The 25,811-nt window shown below is 56.8% G+C and overlaps 1 protein-coding gene across 1 annotated transcript in view; it reads right to left on the minus strand.

Moving 5' to 3' along the window:
• Positions 1-16,459, minus strand: part of SRRM3 (serine/arginine repetitive matrix 3) — a 20,723-nt gene extending 4,264 nt beyond the window's left edge. Inside the window, exons 1-10 of the mRNA XM_031506442.2 lie at positions 15,162-16,459; positions 11,650-11,751; positions 7,945-8,079; positions 7,764-7,844; positions 7,352-7,381; positions 6,877-6,945; positions 6,547-6,582; positions 5,855-5,905; positions 5,650-5,754; positions 5,009-5,180 (exon numbers count right to left, since the gene is read on the minus strand). Of these exons, the coding sequence (XP_031362302.2) occupies positions 5,009-5,180; positions 5,650-5,754; positions 5,855-5,905; positions 6,547-6,582; positions 6,877-6,945; positions 7,352-7,381; positions 7,764-7,844; positions 7,945-8,079; positions 11,650-11,751; positions 15,162-15,385 (1,005 nt within the window). The 5' untranslated portion in view covers positions 15,386-16,459. The remainder of the gene's footprint in view (positions 1-5,008; positions 5,181-5,649; positions 5,755-5,854; positions 5,906-6,546; positions 6,583-6,876; positions 6,946-7,351; positions 7,382-7,763; positions 7,845-7,944; positions 8,080-11,649; positions 11,752-15,161) is intronic.
• Between the last annotated feature and the right edge of the window lie 9,352 nt (positions 16,460-25,811).

Consider the following 25,811-nt stretch of genomic DNA (forward strand, 5'->3'; position numbering starts at 1 on the left):
GGAGGGACGGTGAGGCAGTGGGGGAGAGTAAATCAGACTGAGCCGAGGGGAAAGGGTCGAACCAAAGAGGGCTGGAGGTGATGGGGTCTGCTCACACTGAGGCATGCACATATATAGAGATATATGTTCCGATACGTGTAGTTTTTATCGATAGAACAGCTTTCGGCTTAAAACAAATCCAGAAACGAGGAAAAAACGGCACAGAGCGACAATGGAGGGCAAGGCAGAGGAGGGGGGCCGGGGGGGGGGGCGAGAAGGCATAAAAGAAACCAACAAAAAAGAAGAAAAAACCATCCAAATCAAATCAAACTTAAAAAAAAATAGAAATAAATAAATTAAATACAAAGCAAAACTTCACAAATGTCCTCGTTACTGAGATAAACGAATGTCTCTGAGCTCTTCCTGGGACACGCATTGAGCTGTTAGCTGTGACTCTGCAGGGAACTGCTAAGTCCTCATCAGCACTCAACACAGACTTTGCTTTCTGCTTCCTTTTTTTTTTTTTTTTTTTCCATTATATGCTTTTTTTTTTTTTTAAGTCCCTCTTGGTTAACATCCACTTACCAAAAAAGTGGCATTTCCTCCTTTAGTAGGTAAGGTATGAAGAGAAGGGAAAAGCGGGGCAATATAAGTGCATCATTAGATTCACAAAAATGCAAGAGAGAAAGAAAGAGCGAGAGAAGGAGGAGAGACAGAGACAGAGCCAGAGAGAGGAGAAATAAAACAAACCAACTCACTTCTCCTACGGGGAGGGGAAACCTTGGGCCACCAGCGTGGCCAAGCCCTGAGCCAGGCTCTCACTGAGATCTTAAAGGATTTTGCCCAGCCCTGAGGCTCCCAAATCTCAGCTCCTCTGAGCCACAAACGCTGCCTGGATATTCCCCCCATCTTTGCAAACACCACGAGACCAAAAAAGATGGGTGGAAACGGCTCCTGCAACACCAGTCCTGACCAAGCTGGCAAACCCCAGCTCAGGGGGCTTTGGGGTCTCCTTCCCCCCAGCCACAGCCCGGTGCCAGGTCCCTGAGAATCCCTGGAAGGGTGAACCCTGCCCAGGGCAGCGCTGAGTCCAGCCGAGGGGGTCAAAAGGGGTTCAGGGATATTGGGATGGTGCCAGGATTGTGTCACCATGCCCAGGCTGGTGAGCCCAGTTCCTCATCATCCCCTTGCCCCAAATACACCAATGGATGGTCAGTGAATCCTTGAGGCTGAGGTTCTCTCCACCCATCCCACCGTGTTCTCAATGCCACTTTTCTCCCTCCAAAAAATAAGGGCTGGGATTCTGGGGACCACCATGAAGATGCTGCAAAAGGAACGTGAAGCTTCCGTGTCCCTGAGCATCCCAGACTGCTCCACACACCACCACCTCCTTGCCCCCATGGAAAAGCCAATCCCTCCAGCCACAGAGCAGAAAACTGAAGCTAAAATGGGGGGATTTGGGGGTTTGATTAAAAAACAGTTGCTGATGCAACGGCTGCAGTGAGGGGGAGGCTGGCAGTGATGATCAGCCCTGCCCAGCTGCCCTGCAAGCATCGGGGGACATGGATCAGCTCCAGGGGGATCAGCAGCCCACGAAGGGGGATCAGGGGAGCCCATGCCAGCCCTGCATCCCAGGAGAGGAACATTAAAGCAGAGAAGATGATGAAGAAGAAGAGGACGATGAAGAGAGAAAGAGAGAGGGTTCCTCTTTCCCAGGGTGGCATTTTGGCACTGGCTGGCCGTGCCGTGGGTCGGGCTGTGGGATGCAGGGTTCCCACCCCGGAGTCTCCTGCCCTGGCGTGCAGGAAGGCAGCAAAGGTAAAAGCATCCCGAATAAACCCAAATTGCCAAAGACTCAGCCTAAGAGGGAAAACACACACTGGGCACTTGCAGGGATGGACAGCCAGGGCAGGGATGCTGTCGCCTGCCCCTCGCAGACTGGGATGTCCTGGACCTGCTTTCTCCCCGCAGGAAGAGTTAAACCTTTCCCTACTGCAGCCTCCCTCAGTATTTTCCCTGAGCTGGGCTTTTTCCCCCTGAAGAGGGGCTAAATCCACACATCTCCCCAGATTTCTCATTTCTTGCCCCATCTATCACCCCAAAACCCCCTGTGCCCGCTTCTACCCATAGCCACTGCCCTATTTCTCCCTAAATATATTCCCTTTCATTACCCGGCCACTAATGGGGGACTGAAAGGGAACAGCCGTGCTCGGCCCCTGAATGGAAACGAACACAAATTCGGAGGGCTGAAAGACACAGAAATGCATTCTACCGACAGCACGAGGAGACGGGGAAGAGAAAAGGGGGGAAGAAAGAAAAAAAATATTACGTGGACAGGGCAAAAAAAAAAAAAATTAAAAAAAAACATAAGAGAAGAGCATGGCTTTGCAGCTAACTGGGGAAAACCATACAAATAAAAAAAAATTATATATAGCCACCAAAAAGAGACAAAATGAGAGACAGAGAAGGGGAGTGAGAAAGAAAGAGAAAGAAAGTCAGAAAGAAAGAGAAAATAACATTAAATCAAGCTACGGTGCTTTTCAACAGGCTCATCTGCAGAAGTGAACGTGCAGAGGTGGACAAAATACCTACCTTTGGAATTGGCAGTGACAGGAATGCAATAATAAAAAAAGAAAACAATAATCTCCACATTTGGAGGGCAGAATGGGAAAAAGACAAGGACTCTTTAGTACGGCGATCCAGACCCCTCGGCTAATCCCGTTTGCTTTGCTTAGAATTTTTTAAACTTATTTTTTAAATTGGTCTCTTTCACGTCTAATTTTTATTTACTTTTTTAAGAACTTTTGTTTGTTTGGTTTTTTATTTGGAAGGCTGCGGCCGGCGGGGGGGCCCGCGGGGAGGTGGCTGGCTGGTGTCTGTAACCCGACCAGGCTGCGCTTCAGTCTTTAAAAGTCACCCTATGACACGGCAAAGTCGCGGACAACATGCAGGGAAAGGCGATGGATGGAGGTGGGACACGGCGGGGGATGTCGGGTTGTGTTGGCCCAAAGAAAACCGGAGAAAGAGAGGGGCTGGAGGGTGCGTGTGGGCGAGGAGGAGGAGGAGAGACCCGGGAGGAAGGCTGGGAAGGCAGCAGGGATGGATGGAGACAGGACTGGGTGTTTAAAAGGGAAGGCAACGCCGCGCAGCGCCCCGGGGCACCCCTGGCTCCCGGCGGCTCTGGGGGTGCTGGGGTGGGCAGGAGTTTTTGGAGGGTCTGCCGGGATGCAGGATGCGGGATAGCCCCGCACCCAGCGGCCTCATCCTGCAGCCGGCGAGGACAAGCTCGCCACGGCACCAGGGTCCAGCCGAGGACACCGCGCAGTTGCCAATTTGAGGAGGAAAAAGGCAAATTCGCTCCTTTGCAGTGTAGAGCTGCTGGGTTCCCTTCCCTTTTAAATTCCTTGTTCAAAAGATAGAAAATGGAAATACAATGTTCGGCCGTCGTAAATATTTAGAAAACACATCGGGTTTTTGTTTTTGTTCTGTTGTTTTTTTTTTTTTTTTTTCTTCTCCACATTAACACACACAAAAGCAAAAAATTCTAGAACAACACGACGACGACGGGGTGTGGGGGGGAAATAAAAAGAAGAGAAATATATATCGTTTGCATTTCTGTACATCACAAGGGAAAAGAAAATAAATCATGAGAAAGGAAACTAAAACAAGGGGGCGGGAAAAAACAGCACGTTTCATTGCCCTTCCCTCCCCCTCGTCCCTGCTTCTGCTGAGCAAGAAATGGAAGTGTATATTACCGTTTGGGTTTTTTTCAAATGGGAGGCTAAAGAAAAACACAGATGGGATTAAAAAGAAAAAAAAAATAAAAAATAGAAACCAGAGAGAGAAAGAAAGAGAGAGAGAGAGAGAGAAAGAGAGCAAGTTGTTGGAGAAAAGTCCCGCTGGTGCCGGGGAGCCAAGCGAGCTCGGCGGCCTGGGCGATGCTGGGGTGGGCAGGGGGAGAGCGGGGCCAGCCGGGCGCCCGGGGGCGGCGCCTCGGCACCCGAACCCCCCCACGCCCCAGCCGAAACCACAGGAAAGAAGAAAGCAGAGAGGTGCCCCGAGAGGTGGGCAGGGTGCTGGGTGCTGCTGGGGGGTGCTGGGCTGGGGAGGGTGAAGGGGACGTGGATGTGGGGTCGGGGGCTCCTGGCCCCGTTTCCCGGGGTGCCCCCGGCCCTGCAGGTGTTGGGGTGTCAGCGTTGGGTGCTGCCAGCCCAGGACCTCACCTGTGGGAATAAAGTTCCCTGGGGCAAGAGGGGACCTGTGAGCGCTCCATGGGTGGAGTCCTGCAGCCCGTCCTTCACTCAGCCCTGCCTCCGGCCCTCCCTCAGCCAAGGCAGGCTCCTCACCATCCCAGCACTGGTTAAACTGGGGCTGGCCCCTGAGCCCACTGGGTTAGCAGGGGAGCAGCCCCCAGGGCTTCAGCAAGACCCTCGAGATGTTAAGGCAGAGCTGGGGATGCTCAGCTCCGATGTCACCTCATGGGGACCTCAAGGTCTTAAAATCTGAGCATCCAGCATCGAATCCCCTCCAAACCCTAACTTGGCCAGCCTGGGTGTTGGGGTCCTGAGCACTGCTGCTGGCCCCTTGGCACTAGGGAGAGTTGGGGCTGGTGGGCAAAAAATAATTTTCCTGCTTTGGCCGTTTCTTGGCTACTTGGGATCAATCTCAGGGAGGTGCTGAGCCTGGTGGTGACCTCGGCAGGTGATGCTGGCCTGCCAAGCCATTATCCCGGAGTGGGGATGACATCCGCAGGGCGACGTGTGGCTTTGGGAGAGGGATGACCTATTGGCTGCCCTGATCCCTGCCTCAGGGTGATGGGCTGGCTCCCCCGGGGAGATCGTGCACCCAGCACAGGGCTGGTGAGCGCTGGGAAGGTGCAACCTGCACCCCACATCTCCCCCGGGTGCTCCGCTTGGGCAGGGCAGGGAGCCGAGCGAGCGGGGAAGGAGGGGACAGGAGAGCAGGGGGGCAGTCCTGTGGAGGGAGGAAGGGAGGGAAGCGAAGAGTGATCCAAGAAAAGCCTACGTACATCCGAGGGCTCCGGCAGCGGGGCGCCGTGGCTGTGGCGGCCGTTCTGGGCGCTGCCCTTGTGCCCGTTCTGGTGCGGCGAGGCCGAGCGCTGGGGCGAGGGCGAGGACGGGCTGCGGCTGGAGCGGGCGCTGCTGCCCTTGGGGCCATCCTGCCGGCGCTTGGGGCTCAGCCTGAGGAGAACCGCACCGTCAGATGCCGGCACCCCCGGCCCCGAGCCCGGCCCCGCCCTTGGTCCGGCTCCGGCAGAGCCGCTGGCTGCAGCCCAGGCTTGGCCGACGCCAGAAATGGGGTGAGAATTGGCGCTTCGTGCTTTCTTTGGCTAAAAATTGAAATCCCGTCATGCTCCCAAACCTTCCAGAGATGCTGCAGCACCATCCCACTCCGCTCTATACCTGTCTCAGGGATGTCTCTGCCACCTGCCTTTACCCTCCATCCCCCAGGGTACCCATCCTAGGACACCTCTGCCACCTGCCTCTGCCCTCCATCCTCCAAGGTCTCCATCCCTGGGACACCTCTGCCACCCACCTCCCTGCCCTCTACCACACAAGTGTGTCCATCACAAGGACTTGTCCCTGCTCTCTACCCCACAGGATCCCACCGCAGAGGCTGGAGGCTGGTGGGGTCCCGGACCGTCCCTACCTGCCCGGGGATTTAGAGCCGCTGTCGTCGGAGGAGAGCGAGGCGCTGTGGGAGCTGCAGGAGCTGCGGCGGTGCGAGCGCCAGGCCGGGGACTCGCTGCGGGACCTGCGGAGAGGGCGGCCGGGGCCGAGGGACAGGCTGAGCCGCCGCGGGGACACGCAGGGACACAGAGAGCCCCGCCGCCCCCGCCTGCCCGCCACCTCACCTCTTGCGCTCTTTGTTTTTCTCTTTCCGTTTGTTCTTGGGGCTTCGGGACCTGCGGGAAGAGCCGAAAGCTGCGGATGTGGGAGTGGGGGCAGCACTGGGGGTGGCTGTCCCAGCCCCCCAGAGACACCGAGGCTTTTGGGGGAGGAGAGAGGGGAAGGACCTGCCTGCTCTGGAGCTGGGCTCCACTGAGGTTCAAAGCGTGGTGGGGATCCCAGATGGAATTGATTTGGGAGGACTGTGAGGTCAGGAGCAGGTTGGTGAGACCAGGGCAGGAGAAAAGAGGGGGACTGGCTCTGCTTAGCATCCTCAGGGCTCAGGCCCATTGTCATCCCCCACACCTGTTTTACCTTGTGCCCTCTCTGGCACCCTCTGTTTTTCACTCCTTTCATCTTAAAATAGCAGTGTTGGCAGAGGGCATCTGCAGAACAGGGCAATTGTAAAGGTTTGCCCTGGCCACGGCTTCCTGGGATCCTCCCTCCTCCCCTGGGGGACATTTGGGGCCCCACAGTCAGCCAGAGTGGCCTTGTGCCACGTCCAAGGGCAGAGGACACACAGCAGTGTGGGGTGAGGAGGCTCATCACGATGGGCAGAGGGGAGGGGACAGCAGGAGGGCAGGACACAGGGGGTCCCTGGCAGGGCAAGCTGGCAGCTGGTGGCACTGGGGTGGCTCTTGGTAGCTGTCACTCTTACCTGTGTCTTCTCTTTTTTCGTGACCCCGATTCAGACCTGAGGGAGGAAGAGGAGGCAGAGATGAAGGAGATAAACTGGTCTGGCCAGCAGGGAGCAAGGGCTGGGCAGTTTCCAGGGATGAGGAGAAGGACAGGGAGATGGCCCCGAGGTGGGTCACTGGATGAGGCAGGTGACAGTGGCTGTGAGGAGGTGATGGCCCCATGAAAAGTCATCAGAGTCCATCCCTATCCTCTAAATCCCACCCCACCCCAAGGACCTGAGCAGCCCCAAGGAGCCCCTCTGTCCCCAACCACCCCTGCTGTCCCCAGCCTGCTGTTGTGTCCACCCTACCTGTCACGTCTGTGTTTCTTTCCAGTCTTCTTTTTCTTTTCCTTGCGGATGGGTGAAGAGCTGTCACAGCTAGAGGGAAGTGGGTGCCCTTGAGCAGAGAGCAAGGGACTCCCCAGCCTCTTCCTCCTGGCCCAGAGGAACCTGGTCCCATCACCCCCAGCCACATTGCTTCCCCTGGACCACCCCATGGGATGCATGAACATCACAAGGCAGTTATTTCCTGGGGGGTTTGAGCTGGGGGACAGAAAGGGAATTTTGGCAGAAGGGCTCTGGTTGCCTTCAGTTCTGGAATGCCCAAATCCTGTTGTGTCTCATTGCCACCTCGTGGGCTCTACAGCCTCCAGCAGGAGACAAATTGGCCAGTTCCCAGTGGGATTTCAGAAGGGGACAGTGGGTGGCAGAGGCCAGCCTGTGCCCAGTGGCCTTGCAAACCCAGAGGGGACCCCACAGCCCACCCAGCCCAGTGGTCACTCACCTGCGCTCTGAGCCAGGTTTCCTCTTTTTGCTGCCATGGGAAAGGCAGAGAAGAAAGGGACATTAGGGACAGCATCCTACCCAGGCAACCAGGGCTAAGTGGTGAGGTTTGGGGTAGATAGACCCTTCACAGGGCCACATCCTGCCTGGTGCTGTGCCCCGTGGCAGTGAGCTCCTTCCCCACATGGACCAGGCAAGGTCCCATCAGTGCATGCAGTAGGTGTGTGCACACACGTGTGTTGCAGTATCAATACATGCAGATGCGTTGCACCTCTTAAGGGTGCACATTCAGGGATGTTCTGCCCCCCAAACTGAGGTGACTTGCCCCTCCAGAGCCTGGCAAAGGGCTGAGCTGGGAGGTGAGAGCTGCCCTCCAGAGAGAGGGGACAGCACGGGGACAGCCAAGGACTCACCGGCTCCGGCGGTGCCCTGATTTCTTCTTCTTTTTCTTCTTGGGTGGAGGAGAGGTGGAGCTGCTCGAGCGCCTTTTCAATCTGTGGGAGACAGCAGCTAAGGTTGGGAAAAGAAGAAGGGACAGGCCCCTGGCCTCTGTCCCTGGGTGGGACCCTGTGCACAGCAGGTCCCCAAATCCACCTGTACTCGCGGTGGCCGCTGTCCTCGCGGTAGCACTCGGCCGAGCAGTCGCACTGCAGCAGGCAGCCCTCGCCGTAGTCAGGGTACTCCACCTCGTACTCCTCCCCATCCGCCCCGTGGTGGTTTTCTATCACACTGCCAAAGGAGGAAGAGCAGGATTATTTGGGGGATCCCCATTCCCTGTTTCCCACCAGAGCAGCTGGGCCAGCCCCGGTGCAGCTACAGAGGTTGGGGGACATTCCCTCTGCCACAGCATCCCCAGGGGACCTTGGTCATGTCCCTTGATGTCCACACAGAGCAATGTCCCAGGGTGGAGGTCTGCTCAGGGTATTCCTGTGGCTCCCATCCCTGCAGAGATCCCCACCAGGCCAGCACAGGGACACTGAGACTCGGGCCACCATGTCCCCACAGGGCCCAGCCTCAGCCTCACTCGAGCCCCTTTTGGCTTTGCTCAAGTGCTGGGGCTGAGTGGGAGGCTGGGTCAGCCCAGGTGTGTTGCAGGGCTGGATAAGGGTTAGAGGAGCTGGCAGAAGACCAGCAGTGGAAATTTAGGTGGGAACTGTCCAGGATGATCCGGGCTTTGAGGCCAGCACCCCACAGTGCCACCAGCTCAGCACTGGAGCTTCAGGCAGGTAAAGGTCAGTGACCCTCCTAGGGCCAGGTGAAGAAGGGGTGGGGGGACACCATGCCTAGAGCCATCAGGGTCTCTCTCTCTCTCTCCTGTGTGACTTCATCAGCATTAATTTTTCCCACTGCCATAGAAACCATGGCATGGTTGCCATTGACTACCAGGGCTGTGGGCAGGGCTCGGCAGAGGCCTGGCAGCTGGACTAGGACAGCCTCAGGAGACCCTGTCCAACCTCTCCCTGATGCCCCCAGCTCCCTGGGCTGGCTCTGCCATCAGCCCCAGGAGCAAAACCCGCAGGGAGCCTCTCATTTGCTCTTGGGGGATGTAGGACATCTCACTCAGGGAGAGACAAGGACATCCAGGTGCTCTGGAAGGAAACTTAAGAGATAAGGACAGGCATGGAGGGTGCCCAGCACCACAGCAGCCTAGGTGTTTGCTTCCCAAGGGAGATTTGCCCTCAGAAGCCTGATGTGGGCTCCTCTGCCCTTCCCAGCCCGGAGGTGAGCAGTCACAATGCTGGTGGAGAAGTGCAGCCCCACAGCATCAGTCCCTTGGCAGCCTGGCCATTGCCTGGGAGAAGGGAAGATCCCAGCCCCAGCCTGCAGATCTGAGAGTGGCACGTGTTGGCATCCTTGGCCACAGGCAGGCCATGGGCTGTTTAACCTAATTAGAAACGTCTTGGACCGAAACTGCACACGAGGCACCCTCCCCCTAACCACGGCTGATCGCTCAAGCGGGACTCAGGCTCCCTTCTGTGCCACAGCCATGGCTTGCTGGGTCCTCTCCACATGCCTCCTGCTTTGGCCATGTCCCAAAAGTAGAATCAGCCTTTCAACCACCCACCCAACCGTGGGAAGGGGGAGAAAAGAGGCGAAGAGAGAAGGGAGCGGGGTTAATTCTCTGTGTGTGTCTCTGCTCTGTGAGCAGGCAGCGCTCCACACTGGAGCCTGCTGCCAGCATCTCACCCATTAGCTGTGCTCAGCAGCTCAAGACCAGCCCTGTGCTGTTCCAATTATCCCTCCCTGCCCAGCACACGCTCGCCTTTGTCTGCAATCCCACCAGCCTGTCCATCAAGCCTTTCTCCTTGGGGACCAGGCTGTACCGAGCTGTGCACACAGAGATGGGAACTGGGAGAGCACAAAGAGCAAAGGCAGGGACTCAGGTAGTCACAGCTGTGCTCGATGCCTCGGTTTTCCCCGGGGAGTTATGCAGATGATGCTGAGCCCTCGCATTGGCTCTGAAACAGGACCAGCTGGTTCAGACTCACAGTCCTGGCAGCCAAGGACCACACGGTAAAAGCCCAGAGCGGTGCTGGAGCAGGACCAGCCCATGAGACGTTCTGCTGAGCACTCTCCCAGCCACCATAAGGGCTGAGGCTCTTTATTTAAAGCTTATTTAACCCCCTTGTCCAGCCTCTTCATGCAGCAGAGACCTTTGGCATGCAGCAGCTCAGATCTCTGCTGCTTGAGGAGCCACCTCCTTTGGACCCAGCTCCTACCATCCTCCTCAAGCGCCTCTGGCTTTGCTCTCCTCCGAGCAATCCTTTGCTGTGAGACTGCTCCTTCCAGCTCAGCACTATTATTTATAGCCCTGGGGCTAATCTTTAATGATTACCCTTCGTTTTGCAAAACCAAGCCTGTAAAGGTGACAGCCAGGGCTGCCTGGGTAACTTGCAGGCACCTTTGGCTTCCCCACATGCTCGTTACAGTGCTGGCCTTAACAAACCTGCCAGGAAGATGCCCTGGAGATGACCCCTGCCCCCACCAGCAAGGCCACTTGTTAACACCTCAGGCGTGATGCTCAGTGACTGGGCAGGTTGGTTTTCCCCATGCCTTGTTTTTCCCTGCCTGGAGGAGGATCCTGAATGTTTCACGCTGTCCCAAGCCCGTGAGCCCCATCCAGGCAGGGCACAGCCGTGTCCCTGTGTCCCACCCTGCCTGGCGTGCCAGCAGAGGGGTGTGAGGGAGGCTCTCCCTGCTGCCATGGCTTCCCTGCCTCCCCCTCGCCCTGATTTCCTGACCCTAATGAAGCATTAATATTCAGTGAACCTGAAGCATCTATTCCTGTCCCAAGTGACCTGGTTTCCAGGCTGATGGATGGTGCACGCCGGGCCAGCCATGCTGCCTGGGCCATTAAACATTGCACTGATAAATCATCATCGAGCCAGGGTGCACCCTGGTGAGGCAGGGAATAGTCCTGTGCAGGGCAGGAGCAGCAACTGGCATGTCCCCAGCTGGGCTGCTTTGGACACCAAAACTGAGCCCTAAGCTCCCTTCCAGGGCAGAGGCAGCCCCCCAGGACCAGGCACTGTGAGGAGTGATTAGAAGAAAAGGAACAGTACAGGATCTCCTTGGAGGAGCTTATTTCATGAGGTTCCTGCCTCTTGCGGTGGGGTGAGCCAAGCACTGAGACCTTCTTCACTTGGGTTTCATCCTCTGGGACAAGAGCATTGCAATGCCGGCCTCTGCACAGCACCCAGAGATCTCCAAATGACCAGTGCAGGATAATCTTTAACCTCTCCAGAGGTAGGATACTGCCTCAGAGGGACAAATTCTGCCTCCAGCTGACTGAACAGCCAACCAACCAACCATCAAATCAACCAACCAACCACCAGCCATCAAACCACCAAATCAACCAACTAACTATCAAATCAAACAAACATTGACTCAAAGCCAGTCCATCCATCCATCCATCCACCCATCCATCCATCCTCAATCCATCATCCATCCATCCATCCATCCATCCATCCATCCATCCATCCACCCATCCATCCATCCATCCATCCATCCACCCATCCATCCATCATCCATCCATCCACCCATCCATCCATCATCCATCCATCCATCCATCCATCCATCCATCCATCCTCAATCCATCATCCATCCATCCATCCATCCATCCATCCATCCATCCATCCATCCATCTCTTTATACCCTCTCCATGTCCATCCATCTATCCAGTCATGCCTAGATACACCCTCATCCACCCACCCACCTGCCATTGATACTCAGAGGCAATCAAGGACGTGCCTCTCTGGGGTGAGACACACAGATGGACCTGGAAGCTGCCTGACTTACATTTGGCGCCCGTGCTGGTCCTCCCTGGTGAGCACACCCTCCTTCTCCATCAGCATTTGCCGAAAGGTTCCCACTTTCTGTCGGATCTCCTCTTCGGAGTACCTGGATGGGCAAAGACGTGGTCAGGGTTGCTGTGGTTGGGGCATGGGCACCCCATGGACCTGCTGAGGAGCTCTATAGCTTTGGAAGTGACACATGGCCCAAGGGGCCAATCAAAAATGGAGGTGGTGTGGTGATAGTCATCATGGCCTGGAGGACAGCAGACCTCTGCTTGGTCCCTGCCATCACTATGTATGTCCTCCTCTCTCTTGCATGCTTCTCCCAGCAGTGCTTGTCAGAGGAAGAGACATCAAGAAGGGGGGAAAGAAAAGGATGACTATGATGATGCCATTCCCTGTGACCACCCCAGGCTTTGGAGCAAGTGAACACCAAACCCTCTCAGCAGTGCCACCACTGCAGCCTGTGATTCTGGGGGTCACTCCCAGTATCTCTGTCCCATCACGAGCTGATTCTGGGGGTCACTCCCAGCATCTCTGTCCCATCACGAGCTGATTCTGGGGGTCACTCCCAGCGTCTCTGTCCCATCACGAGCTGATTCTGGGGGTCACTCCCAGCATCTCTGTCCCATCACGAGCTGATTCTGGGGGTCACTCCCAGCGTCTCTGTCCCATCACGAGCTGATTCTGGGGGTCACTCCCAGCATCTCTGTCCCATCACGAGCTGATTCTGGGGGTCACTCCCAGTATCTCTGTCCCATCACGAGCTGATTCTGGGGGTCACTCCCAGTATCTCTGTCCCATCACGAGCTGATTCTGGGGGTCACTCCCAGTATCTCTGTCCCATCACGAGCTGATTCTGGGGGTCACTCCCAGTATCTCTGTCCCATCACGAGCTGATTCTGGGGGTCACTCCCAGCATCTCTGTCCCATCACGAGCTCCCCCTGCTCATCCCCTGAGGCTCTGGGGCCCTGAAAGCTGTGCCAGCTCTGCACTACCGCTGAGCTGACTCAGGCACCGCAGGGTTATTAACGAGAGACACTAATCACTGTGTCCTGGCATCTGAGAACAGCCACTGCAAACCACGGTGCTCCTGCTGTCCCCGAGGTGTCCCTGGGAAGGGACAGGTGACAGCCCTGGCCAGGTGGTCCTGTGCCGCATCCTGTGGCTGCACAAGGGCACCCGAGCATCCTCCTCAACTTAAAACATCCCAACAGCGGGATGCAGGGGAGAGACTCATGATGCTCTTGGCATCATCCCAGGGGATAGGGTGAAGGGAGAGGGACTTCATGTCACCACCACGCTGTCAGGCTCTGTGTGTGTCCCTGTCCTCAGCCAGAGCCTCTAGAGGGGCTGCTCATGGCCCACCCTTTCCATCACACTGCCACAAGCCCAGAAAACTGTATGCCAGAGCCAGGCCTAGCCCTGGGTTGCCTGGCCCAGGCCCAGCAGTCCCCAAGGCTGGCCCTTCACACAGCCCGTGCTGGGGACAGTGATGCCCCTTGCAGCGCCCTGGGTGCCCTGGGTGAAGAAGGGACATGGCACCACCCACCCCTCCTGCAGTGTCCATGAAGGGGAATGGCAAGGAGAGGAGAATTAATATTAACGAACTCATTTGCACTCCCATTAAGGCTCCCATTAACTCCCCAGCCAGACTCCACACAGAAGGAAGGGGATGGAGGCAGCCTGGCTGCTTCCCCTCAGCTTGCACCTGTGCACGGGGAGCCCCAAAACCAGGGTAGCACCCCCAAATGCTGCTCTGCTCCATTCCCTCGATGGCAGTGCACCCAGCTGGGCAGAGTGGCCACCCCACAAGGACAGAGCTGACAGCCCCAGCCATCCCATGGACACCAGCCAGCCCACAGCAGCAGGAAGATGTCTGCCCGAGATGAGCACTTGCTGCAGCACATTAAGAACACGGCCAGTGCTCTTGGAGAGGGGACACGAGGCCAAACAGGAGGTGACAGATGGGCCACTGTGGCTGGGCCATTAGCAAATCTGTGGGGGGAGGCCAAGGCAAGGAACTCCCCATCACCTCCAGGGATGGAGGCAGGAGCATCACCAGCCCTTTCTCTCCTGCATTCCCCTGGTGCTACTTCTAACCCTGTTGGAGGGGGGTTGCTTTTGCATTTAACATATAGAATGGATTTTGGAAAGAGAGAAAATTTGCTGACACTTCTTTTTCTGTACAAGGAATCCAGCCTGCAGGAAGGGAATAACAGTGCAGGCAGCCTGGAGCGAGCTACAGCACAGGCAGGAGGAGCCATCCTCCTTTAAGGAAACAAGGGAGTGCTCAAATCCCTGCAGAACCCCCTCTGCTGACACTCACATCCATCCTGGGGCTCTGCCTCATCAACAACTCCCCAAAGGCCATGGCCAGGAGGCTGCCCCTGGTCCAGGCAGAAACCTCAGGGGTGTAAATCCCTTCTCATGGAACCCCCCTGGAAAGCCCCTGTGTGGAGGGGAAGAGCAGGCAGAGGATTAAGCAGGTTGACCAAGATTATTACTGTAATTATATTATCATTTCAGTGTATCACCATCATCAGTGTTATTAATAGCCTTAATAACAGCAAAGCAATTACAGCAATAACAACAATCCTGGTTGCAGTGTTGCTATTACCCATTGCAGTAATGCTACTACCAGTAGTAAGATCCCTGCTAGGGCTCAGGAACCCGACAGGAGGCTCTGGGCTCCCCAAAGCGCCAGGTCAGCCTTATTCATTTCCATAATGACAAATTAGGCACAATCATTATTCCAGTCTGTGTGAGACAATTTAATTCTAGGTCACGCTTGCACTCTTAATGAAAGCCTTGGCGAAGCCTTCCCTCAATCCATTTTCCTTCTCCCCAGCTGATACCAGTTCCCATCTACCCAAGTGTGCTGAAGAATTTGCTCCATCCATCAGGTTTTAGAGAGCTGTCAGAGGGATCAGGATGTCTGGCTGCTGCCAGAGACAGCACAGCCATGCCCAGCAGGGATGGGGGTCTCTTTCCTGGCCCCCCAGTCTCTTCTGCCCACTCAGGAAGGGATGTTCCTCAGCCCCTTGGGTTTTTCCCTATCCCTTTTTTTCCCAAGGGAAGAGCAGCTTGCAGTGCCTGGCCATGGCATTGGCAGGATGGGGGCAGGGGGGTCCTATCACCCCAAAGCTGGGAAGGGGAAGGGAAACAGGGCAAACTGAAGCCTCAGACCAGCCCCTCCTGTGACTAAACCCCAGCTTTCCTCTGGGTTCTCACATCCACATCCCAGACTTGCACGTCCATGAGCAGCTTTCCTCCTTCTTCCTGCTTCATTTTTCCCTGCAGGACAAGCTGGGAGCCCAAACTTCCAAGCAGGGCGAGTGGATGAACTCTTAGGCATTTCCCACCACAGACCAACCCACCAAAGCTGTTTGGTTCACCCAAAAGTGAATTAACTTCCAAATAGTGACACTTGCCTCATGAATTTATTTTTTAAATGGGGAGAACAAGGTGCAAACAGGTCAAAAGGATCCCCTCCTCATGTCCCCAGCACTCACCCCTGCTCCTCCATCATCTCCTGCAGCTCCATGCACTTCAGCTCCACCCGCCGCTTGCGCTCATGGTCCAGGATTTCCCGGTGAGCCTTCTTCACCATGCTGGGCTCCACCAGCCTCACCTCCTCCTCACCCTTGTGCCACGTTCCTGAGGCACCGGGCTGGGGGAAGCCATTGGAGGCTTCCTGGGGCGAGGGCACGTCAGCCCCATTGTTGTAGAGAGCCATGATTGCCTGGGAGGGAGAGAAAGAGTCAGTCAGAAAGGGTCAGCGCCTGCCCTGCTTCCCCTCTCACCCCGTGACAGTGAGGGGACCTGCGAGGCCCTGAGGGGAAAATCAGGTTGATGGGGACAGTGACTCCACGTCCCTGCACCTTGCTTCAAAAGCAAGGCTGGAGCTACTTCCACCACCATGACAGGAGGGCTGGCTCCTGGGAAAGAGAGGAGGATGATCTGCTCCAGCCTTGTACTGGAGAAACCTGCCCAAGGGTGCGTCTGTGGGGCCCAGGACTCAGCAGCAGCAGCAGGATATGGACCCCATGAACCCCATTGTCAGCCAGTGTGGGTTTGGAGCAGGGACAGGCATCTACCCTTACAGTCCTCTAGGGACCCAAAAACCTCAGATATCCCCTTGCATTGCCCAGCTGCACTGGCTGGTTTGGTTGCAGTGGTGGGACATCCTGATGTCTGACTCAGGCAGCAAACCCTTGCTGATGCTGTTGGGCCATGGCCTGGCATCCTCTGGCATGGCCCAGTGTGGGCTGCAAGGGGAGATGATGATCCCCACCAGCCTCTGCCCCCTTCATCCCCCTCTGCCTCCTTCATCTTCACGTGTCTCTGCCTCCTCTTTCCACCACACAGTCAATGTGTCCTCACTTGGCTCCAAAAATAACCCCTGGAAGAGGACAACTGCTCCTGAGCAGCACTGCCGCGCTGAGGCTCCGGCTGCTGCTCCCCAGCCTGGGGGAGGAGATGCTCCCAAATCTCCTGGATCAGACACAGCCCTGTCTCAGCGCCCTCGGGCCATCGGTGCATGGCTGAGCACCCATTCCTCACTGTCCCCGCTGTCCTGCTGTGCCCCAGCTGCCCTGCCCAGCACTCCAGCCCTCTCCCGAGCATGGGATGCTCCCACTGGAGATCTGCTGCCTTACCCACCAGCTCCACCAGGCTGCAGAGGCACCACCTGGCCTTTACAGGGGCCCTGCACAAAGAGAAACGATCAGGAACAAAGGCAGAGCATCCTGCCTCACTCTCCAAGCTGGATTTGGGCTTGGAGAAGCAGCTGTTGCCAGAAAGCCACTCCTCTGAGGTGTTCCTATCCCAGAGACCCTGCTGGGGAAGTTTTTCCAAGGATGGGTGATGCCTGAGAGTCATCTCCTATGAAAGAAGCAGCCAGTCCTTGGGAGGCTGACACATGCTGCCCATGCAGGATGGGGCAAACACTGGCCCAGGGAAGGAGCCATCCCTAAGCCCAGCAGAAGTGGAAAGAGCAGATGGACCAGGGACTGATCCCCACTGTTTCAAGCCCAGGGAAGTTTTGCCATTCCCAGTGTGCCATTCCATTCCACCAGGCAGTTCAGAGCTTTCCAAGGCCATGCCAGTTGGGACAGAGCCAGGGTGGGAATGCAGATCACCCACGGGAGGCTTTGATGAGGTTTTTTTGCTGTTTGAGAAGCGAAAATACCTCAGAGCCCTCCTTGAGGTGGTGGGGATCCCAACCTGGCCAGAAAGTGTCTCCCACCCCACAGCATCCCCACAGGACATGCCTGAATTTCCTGCTGCCACCGGCTGCCCCACACAGCCATTTATCTCCCGACGAGCCTGCCCAGGGAGGACAGCAGCTGAGTGCTTAATTACAAGGCTTTTTTTTTTTTTTTTTTTTCCTTTTTTTTTCCTCCCCATTACTACCATGCAGAGAGGAGCCAGCAGCCTTTACTTCCACAGAGGTATATGGGGGAGATCCTGCTGGTGCAGCAGGAGCCAGCCAGGGCTCTGCACTCCTGGATGCTCATCCCTGCACCTGGAGGGTCCCCGGGTCCCCCCCTGCCTGCAGCACCCACATTTCAAACCCCATGACACATCCCAGCCCTGCTCAGCCCTCCCTGCCCACCCTGAACCCAGCCCCCTCCATATCCCAGGATGGCTCCAGGCTGAAGAACAGAGAAATGCTGCAGAAAAACCTGCCTTGGGGGCTCCTCTCCCGTTTTTTTCCATCAGGACATGAAGCCAAAAAGCTGGAAGGAAGTTAGGGAAAGGGGGAAACTCCCTACTTAGAAACCTTTCCCCACAGAAGGGCTCAGGAAAGGAGAGATGATTTCTGCAGCAGCCTCTGCTTGCTTGCCCCCAGTGGGAATTCATTTTATCCTGAGCCCAGCAGTGGATAAATTCATTGCTGAAAAGCCTTGAGAGTGTGTGGGATACAGAGCTGGGCAGGTGGATGGAGACAAACTGGCAGCTGGATGAGTTCCTGTGAGAGAAGGATGGTGGGGGAGGCATGCAGATCCCTGCTCCCTGCTCCCATGAAAAAGATGGAGTTGGAGAAATCCCCTTGCACCTGGGGCCAGGAAGGTGGGGATGGACATGGTACTGCATCCCAGTGTCCCCTCAGCCTGGAGCAATACCCCCTGCCTCAGCCACAGCATGGCCAGGGAAACAAAGGAATGGGAAAAACCCACCCACAACCCTCCCCCAGCTCTCCAAAGGGGCCCCAGGCAAATCTCTGGGTGCCAAACAGAGCCCTGCACTGCTGGTGACAGTGGGGACAAGGCACCAGGGCAGAGGGAGCCCCTGTCCCCCAGCTGGGTCTGTGCTCTCCCTGCCCCACAAGGAGAGCCCAGCGATGTCCTGCACTCACAAGGGACAGCTCAGGGACACAGAGTGGCTGCCACCACCACGACCTCAATCCACTGGCCACCACACAGGGACCACCTGGCTCTGCCAGCACCAAAATCAGCACCAAACCCATCAGCACAGCCCTGGCCAAACAGCAGTGGTTTCCCACCCGGCTCAGCGCTACCCTGATAATAAAGATGATGGTTAAATATTTCATTATCTGCAGTAATTACCCACAAAACATCAATCAGTGGCAGCCACTGCCTGGCTGCCTCACCCAGAGGGAGAGGAGGGATGCTGGGGTGAGCTCTGTGTCTCCACACACTCCCAAAGGCTGCAGGATGTAGCTGGGGACAGTTGCTGGCATCCATTCCCACATCCCAAATTCCCTTCCTGGCACCCAGGAGGGACCAAAGCCCCTGGCACCATGGGCTGGAGCTGCTGGGGAGATTCCTGAGCAAATCCCTCTTTTCCCATATTAACCAGGCATTCGCCCACGTATTTTGGGGTCCTGATCCTCTTCCTACGTGCCACCTTGGGCCCTGGGGAGGTCAATCCAGATTTTCATTTTACAGGTAATTTCTGATACCTGGATTAGAACTTTTGGAAGTCTTCAGAGATGCCCTATCCTTCATCCTCATCCTCCATCCCCATCTTCACTCTCATCCCCAGATTCCATCCTCATCCTCTTCCTCATCATCCTCCCCATCCACCATCCTCATCCACATTCTCCATACCCATCCCCATTCTCCATTCTCCTCCTCATCCCCATCTTCCATCTTCATCCCTCTTTTCCATTCTCCTCCTCCTCACCCTCCACCACCATCCTCCATCCCATGCCAGGGTCTCTCCCTCCTCCCTCCCCAGCCATGCTGAACCACACCCAAGGTGTGGAGGACCTGGGCACCCGCAGGACCAGCTCAGGGACCGCCAGGACAGCCAGAAGGACGGACACACTGCACTGCCCCTGTCACACAGCCAGGACAGGCCCTGCCAGCTCGGGGTGCAAGGCCTGGCCTCGCCATCCTGCCAGAGTTTGGGGCTGCTGGTTTGGGGTGGCCCCAGGACGTGACCGTCCCCATGTCCCAGCCCTGGGGCCACCCACCCGGGCTTTGTCCAGCTCACGGGTTCAGAACTCAGCCCGAAAGGAAAGGAGCAAAACGATGGCGAAAAGAATGTTATTTCCCCAAACCGCTTCGTCCCAGCTCAGAACAATCCCCTTCCCAGCCGGCTGGGCTGAAATCCCCCTCGGGCCCCGCTGAGCCCCGGGCCATGCCCGCAGTCCCCGGCGCTGAGCAGCCGCCGCAGGGCCCTGCCGCCGTACTGCGGCTGGAGCCGCTTCCCGGGGGGAGCGGGGATGGCAGCGGGGAGGCGGCAGCGCCTGGATGCTCTCCCGGGTGCCTGGATGCTCTCCCGGGTGCCTGGATGCTGTCCCGGGTGCCTGGATGCTCTCCCGGGTGCCTGGACGCTCTCCCGGGTGCCTGGATGCTCTCCCGGGTGCCTGGATGCTGTCCCGGGTGCCTGGATGCTCTCCCGGGTGCCTGCATGCTCTCCCGGGTGCCTGGATGCTCTCCCGGGTGCCTGGATGCTCTCCCGGCATCTCTCCCTCGCTCGCCGGGGAAAGGCGGCGGCGGTCCCCGGGCATCCTGCCCCCTCGCCGTGCCTCGGTGCTAATTAAAGCCGCCTCCGGCCGGCGCTCCATTAATTCTCGCCACATCCAGCTGCACCAGCCGGGGCGGCCGTGAGCGGCCGGGATGTGCCGGGATGCGGGCACGGGATGTGGGCGCGGAGCCCAGCACGGCGGCTCCCTGGACCACTCGTGCACTGAGCGTGCCAGAGCTCGGCTCCAACACGCCAGCGACAGCCCCGATGAGGGGAGGACGCTCCAGTCACTCCAGAGAGGCTGAGAGGGGTGGTCCCCGTGGCTCTCCTGCCTGTTGGGATCTCATCAGGACGTACCACCACCGACTGAAAGTATAACCCTGTCCCCGAGCACGCACAGCCCCATCCCAGGCTGCTCCCTGTCTGCGCTGTGACAGCTGGGAGAAGATCTTTTTATTTTTCAGGACACAAAATATGCCAGAACACCATGGCCAGGCAGCCAGCCTCCTCTGAACACCCAGCTGGAGTTACAAGGAGGAAAAGTCCAGGGTTGCTGCCATTAATTGGGCTGACCTTCTCCGGAGCTGCCTTCCAGTGCCAAAAACTGTGAGTCAGACCTTCAAGAACGAGGAAAAAAGGCAAATGTAGCTTTAAAAGTGCAGCCATTCTGGGGCTCGTTAGCGCTGCCCTCCAGCCCCAAGGCATAGGGATGATGTCCGTGGGAAGGGGCACTGGGACTGGATTGGTGACAGCCCTCCCAGTGCTTCCATCCCTATTTCCCCAAACCCAGGGCATCTTTTCCTGTAGCTGCCTGGACAGAATTTGACACCTGACAGATTTTAAAGCAATTAGTAAAGAATAGATAGATGCTGGCTGGGGGGTCAGGAGCTGCAGATGCATGTGCATACCTACGTCTGTGCAGATATATATATATATACACATATAAAAATACATATATATGTTAAAATAGATGAGGAGGCTGGTGGAGAAGCTAAACAGTTGCTAAGCAACTGGGCTCCTTCCTGGCTTGGGGATGTAGGGATGGGGGAGCCAGGGCTGGGGATTGATCTCACACTGGACAAGCATCACACAGGGGTGTGGGCACAGAGATCCCCTGGAGATGATCCAGGGAAAAGGGCACAATGGAGGGTGAGGAGCCAGGATTTGCTCCTGTCCCCAAAATGCTCCATCTGAAGCCCCCCCAGCCTGAACCCCTTGGGCTGTTGGCTATTGAGGAGCTCCATTCTCAGCTCTGGCTGGAGGAGAGCTGGTGGGAAAGGGGTCACCCCATGATGGGGAGCAGCCCCAGGACCCGTGCAGTGACCCCATTCCTGAATCAGGGATTAGGGAGAGGAGCAGCACATCCACACGGCAACAGCAATCCCCCCATGCTGAGTGGAGAGGCAGCAGATCCAGGTGATGGGTTTTCCTATGGGATCCCCAGCCCTGCACCCCTTTGGCCACACTTCCCTCATCCCCTTGGGAATGCCCTGCCAGACCTTCCCAAACAGGAGGTGCTTAAACAAGGAATGGGGATGGAGAGGGGGAACAACCACCTCAGGTTTTCCACCTTTGGGGCCATTTGCTTTGCTGGGCAAGGAGTCAGGAGGAGGTCCAGTCAGCCCGAGGCCCATCACCCCTCAGAGGAAGGGGAGCAATAACACTACTACAAATAAAAGCAATTATTGAGCACATGGAGGAGCAGGGGAATGACTGTCACAATGAGGTCACCTTCCCCAGGGGGGACACAATCCCGGTGAACAACCCCTGGAGCTGAGCACTGCAGGTAGAGGGGGGTCACGGCCAGTGCAGGGGGAGCATCCAGCTGGGAATCCCCCCCACCCCCCCTCCGTGGCTGGCTGGGTGGTTGTGTAACGGGAGGAGCTATTCCGGGGTTTGAGCACATTATATAAGCCACGGGCCACCTGGCCGGGGAAAACGGGAGCTGGGAGACAGGAAGGAGGAGGAGGAGGAGGAGAAAGGGCTCTGGGGATTGGGGACCCCCACATCTGGCAGACCCTCAGCACAAGCACTAACCCACAGGGTGACCTGCACCCCGCAGTCATCCCCTGCCCGGAAATATGGGCTGAGCACCCTCTGCTCCCTCTTCCAGCAGCCTCCAGGACCCACTGCCACACACCCACCCACAACTGATCTGGCCCCAGGGGCACGAGCCCCTTTGTCCAGGGGAAAAGCAGCATTTTCTTGGCACCAGAGACAAAGCCAACCAAGACCCCTGCACCCCTCTGCCTGGCAAAACCCTTGCTTGCCATTCCCAACAGTGATCAAGGACCGAAGGTTCCCTTAAAATCTGCCCAATTTCTGGCTCTGACAGCTCCTGACATTCCCTGCATGCGTTGTCAGGATGAGTCCTGGGGCAGGGGGAGGCAGGTGGGATGCTGGGGGGATTCTGGGGAAAGCAGGTGAGACACAGAGGGTGGCACTGTGTGAGGTCACGCTGGCAGAGTGGGACAGAGCGATGACGATGTGTGTTTGGACACAAACACTGTCCCCAAAATCCCCCCACAGCGGGGGTGTCCCCGTGCTTCTGCCAGAGAAGAATCCACATGCCAGGGCAAGGAAACCAGCGAGCATCTGCACCCTCAGAGAAGGTCCTTGACATTTGTCATCAACCTGAGACACCCCCAAATCCTGCCAGCTCCCAGGCGACCCCCATACAGCAGTGCAAGCACAGGCAAACCAATTCACATCCAGTGTGAAATCTTGCTCTGGAGGAAATGAATGAACCTGTGTCCTCTGAAAGCCACCTGCTCCCCCCGAGCCATGGCCCGACCCCTCACCACCAGCTCCCTGCATGGCACAGCCCAGACATCCCTGGGGACAAACCTGAGCTGGGAAGGAGAAGCACAAAACCCTCCCAAAAGACAAGTGGGTGAGTTGCTGCTGTGGCTCCCTGCTGCCAAGCCTTGCCCCCTCTCCTTCCCTCGTGCAATACCCGCAGGGTTTGAAATCTCCTCAGCCAAACCCTGCCCAGCACTGCCTGGGGGTCCACACAGCAGAAAAAGGGCTTTGGGGACCTTGTCTCCCACCTGCACCACACAAGGCACCAGCATCTGCTGAGGGATCGTCCCTGTCCCGTCCTTCCCAGCCAAAAACCTACTGCTGGCGGTCACCCGCTGTCCCAGCCCCATCCTGGCTCCCCCCAGCATGGAAAACAGGGATGTGGGTGCCCCCCCAAACACTCCCCAGCACCAGGGAGCCCCCGGCACATCCGCATCCCTGGAGGGACCCCCTGCACCCCGAAAAGCACCTCACCTCCAGACTCCTCACCCCATCCCACACCCCCGGCAGCATCCAACCTCACGGGGCGACACCCCCGGCACCCCCCTCCCGGAGGGGTCCCCAGCTGTCCCAGCACCCACAGCACCATGCACGCCTTCCTGCCCCATCCCCTCCATCCGCGTCCCTTCGGAGACCCCGAGGAGCACCGCGCCCCCAAATCCCCATCCCCGGGGGTCGCCACCAGCATCAGCGGATGGCTGGGGGGGTTTTCCCCCCACACCCCTTGCACCGCCAACGTTCCCCTCAGGACCCGGCGCGGTCCCGCTGCCCCCCGCCCCCTCCCGTCCCTGCCCGGCCCCGCAGCCCCGGGCCCGGCCGCGCCTCACCTCGCCCCGCCGTCCGCTGGGCCCGGCCCCGCTGGGTCCCTGCCGGCCGCGGGGTGCGGGGTTCCCGGTTGCCGGTTCCCGGTTGCCGGGTCCCGGGTCCCGCCGGCGCGGCCCCGGCGCGGCCGCTGCTGAAGTGCTGGACAGCTCCGGCGCACGGAGCCGCCCGCGCCGAGCGCCCGGCCGCGCCGCCCGCCGCGCCGCCCGCAGCGCCGCCTGCCGGCCGGAGGCCGCGCTGCACCGCGCCGCTGGGAGCGCCGAGCTTGCACAGAGCGTGCAGTTACACAGTGCAGTTACACAGAGTGCAGTTACACAGTGCAGTTACACAGAGTGCAGTTACACAGTGCAGTTACACAGTGCAGTTACACAGAGTGCAGTTACACAGTGCAGTTACACAGTGCAGTTACACAGTGGGGTTACACAGAGTGCAGTTACACAGTGCAGTTACACAGTGCAGTTACACAGTGCAGTTACACAGAGTGCAGTTACACAGAGTGCAGTTACACAGTGGAGTTACACAGTGGGGTTACACAGAGTGCAGTTACACAGTGCAGTTACACAGAGTGCAGTTACACAGAGTGCAGTTACACAGTGGAGTTACACAGAGTGCAGTTACACAGAGCAATGAGTTACACAGACTGCAGTTACACAGTGCAGTTACACAGAGTGGAGTTACACAGAGTGGAGTTACACAGTGGAGTTACACAGAGTGCAGTTACACAGTGGAGTACACAGAGTGCAGTTACACAGTGCAGTTACACAGAGTGCAGTTACACGGTGGAGTTACACAGAGTGCAGTTACACAGTGGAGTACACAGAGTGCAGTTACACAGTGCAGTTACACAGAGTGCAGTTACACAGTGGAGTTACACAGAGTGCAGTTACACAGTGGAGTACACAGAGTGCAGTTACACAGTGCAGTTACACAGAGTGCAGTTACACAGAGTGCAGTTACACAGTGGAGTTACACAGTGGAGTTACACAGAGTGGAGTTACACAGAGCGTGGAGTTACACAGAGTGCAGTTACACAGAGTGGAGTTACACAGAGCGTGGACTTACACAGAGTGTACTTACACAGAGTGCAGTTACACAGAGTGGAGTTACACAGAGTGTAGTTACACAGAGTGCAGTTACACAGAGTGGAGTTACACAGAGCGTGCAGTTACACAGAGTGCAGTTACACAGAGTGTAGTTACACAGAGTGGAGTTACACAGAGTGGAGTTACACAGTGGAGTTACACAGAGTGCAGTTACACAGAGCAATGAGTTACACAGACTGCAGTTACACAGTGCAGTTACACAGAGTGGAGTTACACAGAGTGGAGTTACACAGTGGAGTTACACAGAGTGCAGTTACACAGTGGAGTACACAGAGTGCAGTTACACAGTGCAGTTACACAGAGTGCAGTTACACAGTGGAGTTACACAGAGTGCAGTTACACAGTGGAGTACACAGAGTGCAGTTACACAGTGCAGTTACACAGAGTGCAGTTACACAGAGTGGAGTTACACAGAGTGCAGTTACACAGAGTGTAGTTACACAGAGTGGAGTTACACAGAGTGGAGTTACACACAGTGTGTACTTACACACAGCATGTAGTTACACACAGTGTGTACTTAGTGCATGAAGTTCCACAGAGTGTAGTTACACACAGCGTGTACTTACAAACAGCAAGTACTTACACAGAGAGTGTAGTTACACAGAGTGTAGTTACACAGAGTGTGTACTTACACAGAGTGTGTAGTTACACAGAGCGTGTACTTACACAGAGCGTGTACTTACACACAGCGTGAAGTTACACACAGCATGTACTTACACAGAGCGTGTACTTACACACAGCGCATACTTAGAGTGAGTAACTACACAGATCATGTACTTACACATAGTGTGTACTTACACAGAATCTGTGCTTACACAGAGCCTGTACTTAGAGTCTGTACTTACACAGAGCGTGTACTTACACAGACCCCCATCCTTCCATAGACTCTCATTCTTCCACACACCTGCCCCTCATGCTTACACAGAGCCTGAGCCCTTACACAGAGCCCCAGTCCTTACACAGAGCCCGAGCCCTTACACAGAGCCCCAGTCCTTACACAGAGCCCGAGCCCTTACACAGAGCCCCAGTCCTTACACAGAGCCCGAGCCCTTACACAGAGCCCCAGTCCTTACACAGAGCCCGAGTCCTTACACAGAGCCCGAGCCCTTACACAGAGCCCGAGCCCTTACACAGAGCCCCAGTCCTTACACAGAGCCCCAGTCCTTACACAGAGCCCCAGTCCTTACACAGAGCCCGAGCCCTTACACAGAGCCCCAGTCCTTACACAGAGCCCCAGTCCTTACACAGAGCCAGAGTCCTTACACAGAGCCCGAGTCCTTACACAGAGCCCCAGTCCTTACACAGAGCCCGAGTCCTTACACAGAGCCAGAGTCCTTACACAGAGCCCCAGTCCTTACACAGAGCCCCAGTCCTTACACAGAGCCCGAGCCCTTACACAGAGCCCGAGTCCTTACACAGAGCCCCAGTCCTTACACAGAGCCCGAGTCCTTACACAGAGCCCGAGTCCTTACACAGAGCCCGAGTCCTTACACA

The sequence above is a fragment of the Lonchura striata genome, chromosome 20 (assembly GCF_046129695.1).
Source record: "Lonchura striata isolate bLonStr1 chromosome 20, bLonStr1.mat, whole genome shotgun sequence".
Lineage (NCBI taxonomy): Eukaryota > Metazoa > Chordata > Aves > Passeriformes > Estrildidae > Lonchura > Lonchura striata.